The 13663-nt window shown below is 35.3% G+C and overlaps 1 protein-coding gene across 2 annotated transcripts in view; it reads left to right on the top strand.

Annotated features, from left to right (window-relative positions):
• Positions 1 to 13663, top strand: part of OTOGL (otogelin like) — a 147729-nt gene that overhangs the window by 55498 nt on the left and 78568 nt on the right. For both annotated transcript variants that reach the window (XM_061204876.1, XM_061204875.1), the window contains exons 23-25: positions 316 to 478; positions 4903 to 5010; positions 5755 to 5893. In XM_061204876.1, the coding sequence (XP_061060859.1) occupies positions 316 to 478; positions 4903 to 5010; positions 5755 to 5893 (410 nt within the window). The remainder of the gene's footprint in view (positions 1 to 315; positions 479 to 4902; positions 5011 to 5754; positions 5894 to 13663) is intronic.

The raw sequence follows: 13663 nt of genomic DNA, 5'->3' as shown, positions 1-13663 counted from the left end.
TTGGATTAATCAAAATACCCTGGTTCTTGATCTCAGAAAATTATATACTAGTTGTTTAGTTACTGCTTTATGGAAGGCAGCTAAAGTTTTCAAACTCAAAATAGATTTTGGAAATTTAGGTGATGAAAGGAAATCTGTCTAGGGAATGTTTGTAAGCTCATGAACCAAACATCACAGAGTAAGATCAGTTATTACTGTTAAATACACTGTATTCTGTGGTGAATTGTGTTTTGATGACAAATGCATGTCAATAAGATTAAATGTATGGAGCAAATACAAAGTTAAGGGTATTTTATCTGTGCCTTGTCCCTGAAGTTCCCATCTGCCCCGAGGGAAAACAGTATTTCGACTGTAGGTTTCCTGACCCTGAATTACCAGCTGGTGGTGTAAATTGTGAAACTACCTGTGCAAACCTGGCTATGAACTTCACTTGTGCCCCATCATCACCCTGCATAAGTGGCTGTGTTTGTGCTCCAGGGTAAGCCTCTTTTTCTTGATAATACAGAACGTTTAGAATTTGATAGAAAACACAAGAGCACTTAAAAACATTATTTATAGGAATAGCTAAAATTGTGTTCTGACTAGTGGTTCACTTTGAGTTGGTAACTAGAAGACTGTTGTAATTATTTTTCTGTGCTCATGGAACATATCACATATGTTATGTGTGAGATGCATATCACATATAACACATGACTAAATAATGTCACAATATGTTATGTATACAATATAATTAAAGTAATGCAGTGAATCGAGGAGAGAACTCATTTCAGGATGGACTTGGCATTTACCTCCTGATTCAACTGCAATTTTGGGAAAATGATAGTGAGCCACTCTGTATTCAAAACACTTGAAGTACATATCTTTTGTATATTCTGTTGTGCTGTTACTCTTGTTGATTTTAAGTTATATTATTGATGCCAACTGATCTATCTAATGGATGTTACAGAAAATGGTGTGTTGAGGCTACTTAGGGCAGTGGCTAACAGTGGGAGCTCTGGCTTCAGACACACCTGTTTCAAATCCCAGCCCTGCTGATATCAGCTGCGTGATTTTTCTGCACGTTCCTTTAAAGTCTCAGTTAGGCATTGTGAAATGTGGTGTGTGTGCCTGTGTGTGTGTGTGTGTGTGTGTGTGTGTGTACACTCAATAAGTATAGGTCACTATTTTATGGCAGCATAATTTACTCTTATCTTTGTAAATTTTCTTTAGTAGCAGAAATGCCTAGTATACATGGAAGGTAAATACAGAATCTGGTGGCTATTTGCTTCCTTGCAGGCACACGTGGAATCTGGCCTCACTGGCCTTCCTTCTTCTGGTAATGAATAGAGGCAGTGCACAGAGGGAGGGCCACCTAAGGCAAAGAGGTCACCCATTCTTTCTTGAACGTACTCACGCAAAGCGATTCCTGGGCTCCATTCATATAAACCAGGAGCAAAGAAGAGAGAGGTTTTGTGGTCTGTTTCCCAGGAGAGTCACATTTGTCTAAATGGTCCCCATCTGGTATAGGTTGAAGAGCCAAGTAATGGGACTGTATCAATCTCTTTAGAAAGAAAGGACATAGAAGGAGTGTGAAAGAACAAGGCCTTGCCTGGGAAAATAAAGGCAGGTAGAAATCAGGTCATACAGCAGATGAGCAAGGAAGACATTTTAGTAAAAAGGACAAGGGAAATAAAACCTTTATTATAGTAAAATAATTGAACCCTACAACATTGCTTGATTTATTTGATTTGATTATGACTCAGGGATGCATGGCTGATTAAATAAATCTACATCCTAATTTTGTTTCATGTGCTTGTGGTGGATGCTATTATTTAAAAAAATATCTATTTGCTGTCACCTTTGACTTTTAGTTCAACAGTGATTTATTAATTTACTGGTCAAATTTTATTACAAAAACTTAAAGTAATTTCCTCCCACCTTCTCTTATTTTATTGACATAAGTATAGTTGGAATTGACTAAGAGGCCTCTCACTGTTTGGAAATAATTTTGTTACATGGAACTTTCTATTGTAAAGTTGTTCTTGGTAGTATGATGTGTGTTGACTTCCACGCGACCTTGGCTGGCTTATTTTAGGGCAATAAGCCTGGTGTCACTTGTTGTCATGGGGCTCCTTATAGTGCCAGCAGTTCATCCACTACAAATGGACCACACACCTTAGTTTAGAAATCATTGTGGATTAAAGAAATGGAAAGTAATATAGTGGAAAGAGTCATATAGAAATGGGTTAAAATGTTGGCCCTCTTTCTTATTAGGTAAGGTACCGCGGGACAAATCTTAACCACTTGGAGTCTCAACTTTATCTTTTTTTTTTTTTTGAAGGATTTTAAATTTATTTATTTATTTATTTTTGGCTGCATTGGGTCTTCATTTTCGTGCGAGGGCTTTCTCTAGCTGCGGCAAGCGGGGGCCACTCTTCATCGCGGTGCGTGGGCCTCTCACTGTCGCGGCCTCTCTTGTTGCGGGGCACAGGCTCCAGACGCGCAGGCTCAGTAGTTGTGGCTCACGGGCCCAGTTGCTCCGCAGCATGTGGGATCTTCCCAGACCAGGGCTCGAACCCGTGTCCCCTGTATTGGCAGGCAGACTCTCAACCACTGCGCCACCAGGGAAGCCCCTCAACTTTATCTTTTTAAAATGGGTGTAATAATATCTACTTCATAGATGGTTGAGTATATGCAGCACACTAGTCATATGGTAGGTGCTCAGTAAATGTTTATTTTATTACTAACCCCACTTCCCAAACCTGCTTAGAGCAGACAATTCACAGTGATTTACAGCTCTCTTCTTCCTTCTTCCCGTTTTGATTAGTTATGAAAAACTCATCAGTCATCAGTGTAACCATTTAAAACCACTAGTTTGGCTGGTTATTTAAGAATTGTGCTTACAACATTTAATGGAGTATAACCTGTAAAAATACTGAATCACCATGCTGTACACCAGAAGCTAATATAATATTATAAATTAACTATACTTCAATTAAAAAATTAAAAATGTGAATAATATTTTAAAAAATAAAAGAAATGAGAATTGAAAAAAAAAGAATTGTGGTTCATTTCGGTGAGGCATCCCTTATCTAAACAATTCAGCAGCCAATGTTTATGAAGCACCTAATATCTGGGACATTGTGTTAAGACACAGGGATGATGGTGCTAAAATAAATATATATAAGATAACAATAGAATCTACCTTATGGAATTGTCACTAGGATTAGATGAGTCAATGATGTATTTAAAGCGGGTGGAACAGTGGCTGGGCCATAGTTAACACTCAGAAATACTAGTTTTTGTTATTGTTCTTATTTTCTCTGTAAGATGTTTAATGAATTACTTGCAATTCATTGTGGTTAAACCCTCCAACAAAGGTTTGTACAGATTGCTATATATAGGGAGTGTGGTACATAAAAGATTGCACTGAAAAGATTGCACTAAATTGAGTCTTGAGTGATGAGAAAAAAATCTTTTAGTTTTCTAGGCAGAAGAGAGATGCAATGCTCAGGGAGAGTGGCTAGAAGTTTGGGAAGGTTGAGAGAGATGCAATGCTCAGGGAAAGTGGCTAGAAGTTTGGGAAGGTTGAGGGGAGAAATTATGGACTCCAGGGCACTGTTGTCTGAAAGAAAGAAATCTGAATGAGTTGATGCATCGTTTATATAAATAGTTTCATTTCTTCACCTTTACTCAACAATTGAGTGTCTGCTATGTGCTAGGCATTGGAACACAACCATTAACAAGATATTCATGGTCTTCCGGAGTGAAACTTAAAGTCAAATGGATAACATATACATTAGATAAACTATGAGCGAGGAAGCAGAGCACTAAAGGAACATATGTGATTATTTCTATTTGAGAGAAGAGGCAAGAAGTCAGGATACCTGACTTCTATGTTAATTTTGACAACGTGGAATTCTCACATTTTAAAGCAAGTTCAGAAAAAAACTATGTATTTTATCTATCTTTACTAGCTAGTTTTGAATGTTGCTATTACTATTTTGTTTTAATTTCTTTTATTATTATAGTTATACTATTATATATTTAAATTATTGTATGTATTTGTTAGTATTTTATTATTATTTATGGAAGCTATTTTTGAGAAAAGATTTTAGGAATATTGAAAAATATGTGTATATATTTATATTAAGGGTATTGAAATATTTATTATATATAATATGTATTTATTTTATCTTCATATCAAAATATTTTGATAATACACCCAAATTGATTTTTCCTTGAGATTATGAATAATGATTTTGTTTTAATTTTTGTATTCAGAGATATTTTAAGATACTTTCTTATGGGGTAATATTTCATGAAGGAATTTACACTTTGAAGAAACCAACATTCAAAACTTGATATGTTAATAATAAAATGTGAAACACTCGATATAATGGTTTCTTATTCAAGACACACCTAAAGTCTCATGGTTTTTAACTTTAAGCACTAACAAAAGAAGCTTTTGATTACTCTCTCTATCCTGTAATAGAAAATGTTATCCAGCTCATACCTCACTATTTTGTAAAAAAAATTCTTAGACTCACAGACTCTTCTATCAAGTAGCAAATATTGAAGAAAGGGAGCCTTACTTCCTCTTTAATTGTTTTTTCAGAATATCTCACTTTACCCGGAAATTTAGGCTTCTGTCTCCCTTTTATTGTACTAAGTGATAACAAAAAGTTAAAAATTTTGCATCCAGTCATTTGCCTGGCGTTTATTTATTTCTGTGACGTGAAAGGTACTGTGTGGTAAAATAGGAGAGAAAGACCGGATTCGACCCCTCCATAGGTCAGATAGAACATGCTTACGACAGCTGTAACAAATACAGATGGTTTTGAATATGACAAGATTGCTGATTTTTTAAAAAACTGAAATTAGTAGTTTATACTAAATAGCATTTACTTCTTCACTTGAAAGAATGGCAGAGCACAAAGGAAAGTGTTATGTTCCTGAAAGCTGTCCGTGTATCTGGAAAGATTGGGAGTACCTCTCAGGAGAAGTGATTGCTACACCATGTTATACCTGGTAATGAGATCTGTTTATTTCACAATTTTCCTAAGAAATTGTATTAGTTTCAGTCATCTTGTATTTACTTAATGTGACTGATTTCAGCAAAAAGCAAACCAAGTCTGAGTAAATAAGATTTTAAAGGCTTTCAGGAGTTGGTTGGGAGCTGCTACCTTCAGGGGGATCATTATTTTTACTCCTATTTGTTCAACCCAGGAGAAAAAAATGAACTATGACAGTTTGAAAATTTAATAGGAAAAACATATCTCAAGTTTATAAGAAAGTGATAAGTGTTCCAAAGAGAAGGTCACATTTGATGGAAAGTTTTCTGTTTGGAAATAAGCCATAAAGTAAAATTGAAATACAGTTTCCTTGAAATGTGGATAAAAATTCTAAGTACATGAACAAGTCCTGTCTAAGGTATTTAAATGGACTCCAGTAGATGAGATGGCACTGTGGTCTTTTAGCCACCAGCAGGCGTATGTTTAATTTTTCATTCCATCACCTGTTTTCTGTGTGACCCAGGCACAATTTCCAGGCTTGGTTGTGATGTCTGATAATTTATTTAGACAAAGTGGTAAATATATGCCTTATCTATCATTGTAATAAAATGTTATCAGAACGAATTGGCCATATTTATAAGGGCTATTGGCTCAGTGAATGCTTTTGAATACAAACCTTCCAATATTTATGCTGCTTGAAAAATACTAATTAGAGCCAGTTTCTTAGAAAGGTAACAGTGTTTGTATTATTTTCTAATAGTGTTTGTCGACGAGGAATGTTCAACTGCACATATTATCCATGCCCAGCAGTGTGCACAATATATGGGGACCGTCATTATCATTCTTTTGATGGACTGGAATATGATTATATCAGTGATTGCCAGGTATTTTTGATAAAGGTATGTCACAATTACTTCCTTTTACTTAAAATTATGTAAAGACAATGTAAAAAACAAGTATGGTGGACCATGGCATATCAAATCCATGTATCATTACTAAAACCTATAAAAGTTATAGCAATTTTAAATTAATTTCCTTGACTCACTGTAAAGTTTTATTATGTATAAGTAATGGGCTAATTCGTAAACTTTCTGTGCCTCTGTTTTCTCATTTGTAAAATGAGGATAATAATTGTACCTATCTCCTGGGGTAGTTCTTAGGATTGAATGAAATAAATATATGTAAAACTCTCAGAGAGTGCTTGCTATTTAGTAACTGCTCAATAAATGTCAGCCATTTTTATTTTTATTGGTTTAGTTTGGTGAATACAAATATAAGACATTAAATCATGTATTGGACCACATATTGTTTATAGTTGTAGCAATCAAAACGACATTGTTCTCAATTCTTGACATGCTGTTTTGATGATATGCTTTGGTAAACCCTGGCCTTTGTATATCTGATAAAATCCTTAAAATTTCTCATATCTTTAATGCATTCGGATTTTCTGTATCCCTAAATTTTATTTAGATATCATTGATCCCAGAATTAAATTTCTAAATGAAAAATGTAAGCTTTAGGAAGAAGTTGCACAAGAATAAGCAAAATAACATCTTTTTCTCCAGCAAGGTAACCTGTGATTATCTTGAATGTGTGTTTTTTTCTGGGTAAGGCTTTTATGTTTTTAGAGGTTCATGTATGATCCTGTTCTTTAAGCATATGTCAAGAAAGTAGACATATTCCCATTTTGTATTAGTTATATTAAATAAAAAACAAACAGTAAAATCTGTAGCCTCAATGGAAACCACTGAGTTTCCCTTTCAGTGCTATTTTTAGCCTTCTTTATGAACAATTTTAAGTTTCTTAAAGAATAAATCCCTGGGAGTGGATTTGGCAGTTGGATAATTATAGAAGATGACAAGTTGCCTATAGGGGTTTTGTGTGTGTGTGTGTGTGTGTGTGTGTGGTTTTGATACTATTTGGAGCATAGGAAAAGCACAGTGATACATATACATTCTATGAGTATTTGTCCTCTTAGAACAAGCCTTATTTAGCAAACAATTTTACATGAGAATTTTCTTGTCCCCTGAAGTTTAGGTTGTAAATTGAGAAGCTTGGAAAAGTAAATAACAATTTAGAGATTTGAATACATAAACAGATACTTTTTTTCTCAAAATGTATCAGACTGATTTTATACCAAATCCTTGCTTCCCTTGATATTTAGGTGTCTCTGACATTCTTTAAGATCCCTCTTCCTTTGACTTTCTAGATATTATGCTGTTGGAGCCCTTCAGTGTCTCTTCTGGTTTCTCCATTGTCTCTTTGTTGCCTTTTCGTTTAGCATAAGTCCCAGACCATAGATGATTGAGTTGGCTCCTTCAGGGCAAGGACCAAACCTTAGTCACCATTGTTTTACCAGTGTAGAGCATTGTGCTGGGAACATAGTTGTTCACTGAATGTTGACTGAACTGGATGTCTGTTCTTGGCTCTCTGCCCTTTTCTCCTAATGCTTGGTATGATCATCCCTCTCTACAATCTTAACCTCATCTATAAGCTGCTGAGTTCCAAATTGACATGGACAGCTCTGACCTTCAACTTCTAGGCTCTTCTGACTCAAGTTCATCCCTACAATAATACATTTTTTTCATTCTGTTAATCTTTCTAAGACTCACATTGCTATAATGTCATTGCTTTCTAAGAACTGCAGTTGACTCCCAATTACCAGCTTCCATAAAATCAAACTTCCCTTGAGACCCTTTGATAATCTTTCAAGGGTCTCAGTTAGCTCCACCCCTCCTCTATGTCTTTTCTCAGGATATTTTCCTGTACCTGATTGCCTCTACTCCCTCAAAATAACTTTTCTAGTTCACATTTACCTGTTCTGTTCTTACACATCCTATTGTATTTAATAGTCATCATGTCAAAAGTAAGCAGCCCATTATATTCTGATTATTTTATGTGTGCTCATTTAGATTGTGTATCATTTGATATCAGAGCTCTGTGTTATACTGCTTTTGGGTTCCTCATAAGGGCTAGCACAATTATGGTTGTACTATAAGAGCTGAAAAATTACGTGCTCAGTTTTTTAACCATTTTTTTAGAGGGTAGAAATCACAAGCTTATACTTAATTAGTAATCTTTGTTATAAACACATATACATGCCTTTGAAGTATGTAGAGCAGTGCTTCTTAAACTTTAGTATGTATGCACATCACCTGGAAATCTTGTTACAATATAGATGCTGATTTTATGTGTTTGGAGCAGTATCTTGGATTCCGCAATTTTTAATAAACTACCCTGATGTTTCACGTCCATAGTCCACTCTTTGAATAGCAAGGATGTAAAGCATTTTCTTCTTTAAAAAACTAATTTTAACTATTTTTGAAATTCTCTTCTTCTGAATAGTAAACTTTGGCACATCTAGAAAAAACAAAGTATCATTGACAATATTGTATCAAACATGACATGTTCCCATTGGATATGTCACTGAGGTTAATTAATGATGCTTTTTATGGTTTCATTTTATGTAGCAAAACAAAAATTCTGCCAAACTTTGTTTTCATTTTGTGTATGGAAAAAATTATTTAGAAGTATTTACTAAAAACATTTTAAACCTTGTCCATGTATCACCATCTTTGCAAACATTTTCCAATGTGTGACAATGGTCTTTGCTCATGCATTATCATTTCATTCATTTAATAAACAATTTTTAGGGCCTATTAAATGTAAACTGTGTTAACAAAAACATGCCTTCTCTATTTATTAAGACAGAATTTTGCAATAAAATTCTAAAGTTTTGAAACAAGGATCAGGACCTACATTTCTTTTTTCCTCCCCCCAGTCATTTTGCAAAATGCTGGACATTCGGTGAACTCTTAACAGCTACTTATTTGATCTACCTGGCTTTTCCTTAACTCCTCATTTGTCTTTGCAGTAGAGAAATCATAGTATTTACCACTGAATTTTCAAACAATGATTTTTTTTTTAATTGAAGTATAGTTAATTTACAATGTTGTGTTAGCTTCAAGTGTACAGAAAAGTGATTGTGCAGAAAGTAGAATATTTGTCTCAACTCTGATTCCTGACAAAATGAAAGTATCTTCTTCTGTTTGATGCTGAATGATGGTAGCAGTCTTTTTTATTGGTGCTGCAATATAACAGTGCCATTTTATTTAGCAGGCAAGAGCCATTAAGGTTTGGCTTTTAGGTTTTATAACCTGATTTCCTATCATCACTTAAATTTTCTACTATATCCTTCTGTAAAAATGCATACATAATGTTCAGTCTCAGATTTTAATGAGACATGCCTACCTGTATATGAGAAGACATGTTGCAGGAAATGTTATTCCAACATTTGGATACCTAATTAAATATCTGGGTTAAGATCTGTCATTAGGGTTCATGTGGTAAAAATAAGATATAAAGAATATTAAAAGTCTAAAGCTTCAAGTTTTAGAATTGTATATGCCTTTTGTTTTTTAACATCTTTATTGGAGTATAATTGCTTTACAATGGTGTGTTAGTTTCTGCTTTATAACAAAGTGAATCAGCTATACATATACGTATATCCCCATATCTCCTCCCTCTTGGCGTCTCCCTCCCACCCTCCCTATCCCACCCCGCTAGGTGGTCACGAAGCACGGAGCTCATCTCCCTGTGCTATGCAGCTGCTTCCCACTAGCTATTTTACATTTGGTAGTGTATATATGTCCATGCCACTCTCTCACTTCATCCCAGCTTACCCTTCCCCCTCCCCGTGTCCTCAAGTCCATTCTCTATGTCTGCGTCTTTATTCCTGTCCTGCCCCTAGGTTCTTCAGAACCATTTTTTTTTTTTTTTTTAGATTCCATATATCTGTGTTAGCATACAGTATTTGTTTTTCTCTTTCTGACTTACTTCACTCTGTATGACAGACTCTAGGTCCATCCACCTCACTACAGATAACTCAATTTCGTTTCTTTTTTATGGCTGAGTAATATTCCATTGTATATATATGTGCCACATCTTCTTTATCCATTCATCTGTTGATGGACACTTAGGTTGCTTCCATGTCCTGGCTATTGTAAATAGAGCTGCAATGAACATTGTGGTACATGACTCTTTTTTTTTTTTTTTTTTTTTTTAGTATTTTTAATTTTTGGCTGTGTTGGGTCTTCGTTTCTGTGCAAGGGCTTTCTCTAGTTGTGGCGAGCGGGGTCCACTCTTCATCGCGGTGCGCAGGCCTCTCACCATCGCGGCCTCTCTTGTTGCGGAGCACAGGCTCCAGACGCGCAGGCTCAGCAGCTGTGGCTCACGGGCCCAGCCGCTCGGCGGCATGTGAGATCTTCCCAGACCAGGGCTCGAACCCGTGTCCCCTGCATTGGCAGGCAGATTCTCAACCACTGCGCCACCAGGGAAGCCCCATGACTCTTTTTGAATTATGGTTTTCTCAGGGTATATGCCCAGTAGTGGGATTGCTGGGTCGTATGGTAGTTCTATTTTTAGTTTTTTAAGGAACCTCCATACTGTTCTCCATAGTGGCTGTATCAATTTACATTCCCACCAACAGTGCAAGAGGGTTTCCTTTTCTCCACACCCTCTCCAGCATGACCAACATATACTTGATAAGCCAAGAAATATTTTATTCGACCATGGAGTAATTATTTCATACCAAAGACAAATTAGTGATTAACCAATGCAACCTAATAGTCATGGTTTTGAAATATTATCATTCCAGATAGTAAATTTCTTAACACTTGGAGATTTTCTGCTGCAATTTTAATTCATTAATTAATTTTTTAAGAATCAGCATTTCCTTTGAGAAGGATAGAATGGCTGCCAGCACCATTCATTTACTTGCTGCTTTTTCATAGGCAAGAATCACTTCCGTGAATATCATATTTAATTCCTTCTTCTTCATCAAGCAGCTCTCTTTCCTCCCTGTCTTTATTACAAATTCCAGACTTTGTCATTTGTAACACATTTTTATCTGGTAAAACTTATCATTTATTTTTTTGGGCCCTGTGAAGGTTCTAGTAATCAAATTCATAAAAATTTCCATTTTATTTGCCAATTGGACTTTTAAAAATTAATACTTACTCAGCTTTATCTTGAAAGTATAATGTTACTTGACTCTGACACATTGAAGGAATTGTAAAGGTTTTTTTTCTTTTTAATCTCTGGATTGTGGAGCTTTTTTGTTTTTTTAATGTGGACCATTTTTAAAGTCTTCACTGAATTTGTTACAATATCGCTTCTGTTTTATGTTTTTTGTTGGCCACAAGGCATGTGTGGTCTTAGCTCCCTGACTAGGGATCAAACCTGCACCCTCTGCATTGAAAGGCAAAGTCTTAACCACTGGACCACCAGGGAAGTCCCTGGATTGTGGAGTTTTAAATGTAATCTGATTCCAGCAAATACTTACCCTATCTTTGTTGATGTTTATCAAACTTTAAAAATTCAAGTTCTCTGGTATTTTATTCATTTTGGAGGCTGTTTATGCTATACTTTAAATAGCACAAGGAATATAGCACATTATTTTTTAAGTGTGTTGAAGCAAATCTAGGACAAAGTTCATAATTGTATTTCCTGAGGTAAGACTTTTTTAACAGTAAAAAGAGTTGAGAAACCAAACAGCAACTTGACCTGTGCTATAACCTCAAAGAAAGAGAGGACACTGGATGTTTTCAGCAAAAGTGGGAAATTTAATATTCCAACTCCCGGATTTCAGAGCCAAACTCTACTTCCATTATCTATGACAGGCCCCTGTCACTGCTAGGTTTCTTCCTGTAACTTGTTCTAGATTAGGTTTTTCAACATTCTGTTCAGTTGATATCTCAAATGTTTGGTGCTCTCCTTAAGTCTCTGAAAACCCTTCTAATTTCATCGCTCTCAAATTTGTATACCTTGTATCATCATTTTTCATGTCAATATTTCTTGTGTGATTTCTATGCGTCAGGCCCTATTCTGAGAAGTGGAGATACAGAATATGCAAACATAGATATCAGTCTAGGGTCCTTTGAAACTTAGGCTGGTGGTGGAGAGTTATTAACCACCAAATCACAAAATTCATATAAAATTGCCACTGTAAAAGTTAATGATGACCTATGCAAAATCCAATTAAACCTTTTAAATGTTTATCTTCCGTTTTTGAAGTGGTTCTTGCTTTGTCTTCTCTGAGGTAATTCTACTGCTTCTGCTGGTCTTTGACCACTCCTCAGTCTCCTCTGGTGGCTTCTTTCTCCAAGAGTTTCTTAGAACACTGGATCTCACAAGTTCCATATTTTCATGTCTGTCTCCTCTATAAAACTCTTAGTTGCTTGTAATCTCATAATATCTTGAAGGATAAACCCTGTATGCATTTATGTATGTATGTAGGTATGTATTTATCCATCCATCCATCCATCTGTCCATCCATCCACAGGAAATGAAAACAGAGAGGAAAAGAAGTCAAAGGAAATCATTACACCCTATTTAGGCAAATGTAAAGATCTAGATAGAACTAGATAGAGCTTTCTCTGTCAAATAAGAGTAAAATGCAAATTAATGGCATAGTAATTTTACAATGGTATGGCACTTCAGGAAAAAAAGAAAGAGAGAGATAGAGAAGAAAGAAGGAAAGAAAGAACATGTAAAAATTAGATGAAGATTTTACTCTGAATAAAATCTACTCCCCATAAAATAAAAATATTTTCTGCCTTCCAGAAGTTATGGAAGAGATGATGGAATTAACTAATAAGAATTTAAATGTATGTTAAGGGAATAAAAGTAAGTGAAAAAGGAAATGGTAAAATTAAGGAACAAATTAAAGCCCAAAACACATTATAGAGTTGAGATATAAGCATTTCTTTTAAAAAATGATAAGTATACCATCTTTTGTTTATCTTCCCTTCCTTTTGGTTCAAATGTGAGAGATAATCTAATTGTCTAGAGTTGTCTTTTTTTTTTTTTTTGCCTGCATTAAAAAGTCCCTTGGCCCATCAAAGAATGTGCTGCTTTGGGGCCATTCAGCTGTGGAACATAAATCATGGCTGCCTGAGGCTACTGTATCAGCAGGGACTTTCTGTGGGATAGTTACCGTTAAAAGGGGCTGGGACTATGATAGGTCTTAGACTGACATAGCAAGTAAAATAATATACTACCTTGAGAGGTGCTGACATTTTATGTTTTGGAATCACTTGGGAGAATATTCTCTATCAGTGTTTTCAGTACCTGAGCATAAAGGGTTTGAGGAATCTATGTGGCACATTGCTGTTGACCTTTTTCCTCTAGCTTTGTGTTGCTTACTGTGTTGCTTAGCAACTCTGTAGCATTATCTCCAAACCTAATATTAACTTGAAATATATATTAGAAATGGAAATTGGAGAAACGTGACTCTTAGGATTTGATAGTTTCAAGTTACTGTCAGCATAACATATTACCAGGCAGACGATACAATACAATATAGAATATTTCTTGGCATTTCTGAACATGATATTACCAGGAAGACTATACAATATAGAATATTTCTTGGCATTTCTGAATTAATATAAAGACTAAAGATAACATTGAGGCACTTTGATTAATAGTAATAGAAATGTAATGGCAATAGAAATCCTTTCAGCCAGCTTTTCACATCCCTTAATCTAAAAACTCTTTCCAAGAGGAAGAGGAAAACAAAACCCTGAATTATATATATATTTCTTCTTTGAAAATTGTTCATAAAGGCAGAAAAGTGTGGCATTATTTTTTGAGTAATACAATGCCGTAAT

Source organism: Eubalaena glacialis, chromosome 11 (genome assembly GCF_028564815.1).
Source record: "Eubalaena glacialis isolate mEubGla1 chromosome 11, mEubGla1.1.hap2.+ XY, whole genome shotgun sequence".
NCBI lineage: Eukaryota > Metazoa > Chordata > Mammalia > Artiodactyla > Balaenidae > Eubalaena > Eubalaena glacialis.
This window is presented reverse-complemented; position numbering and strand designations above follow the sequence as displayed.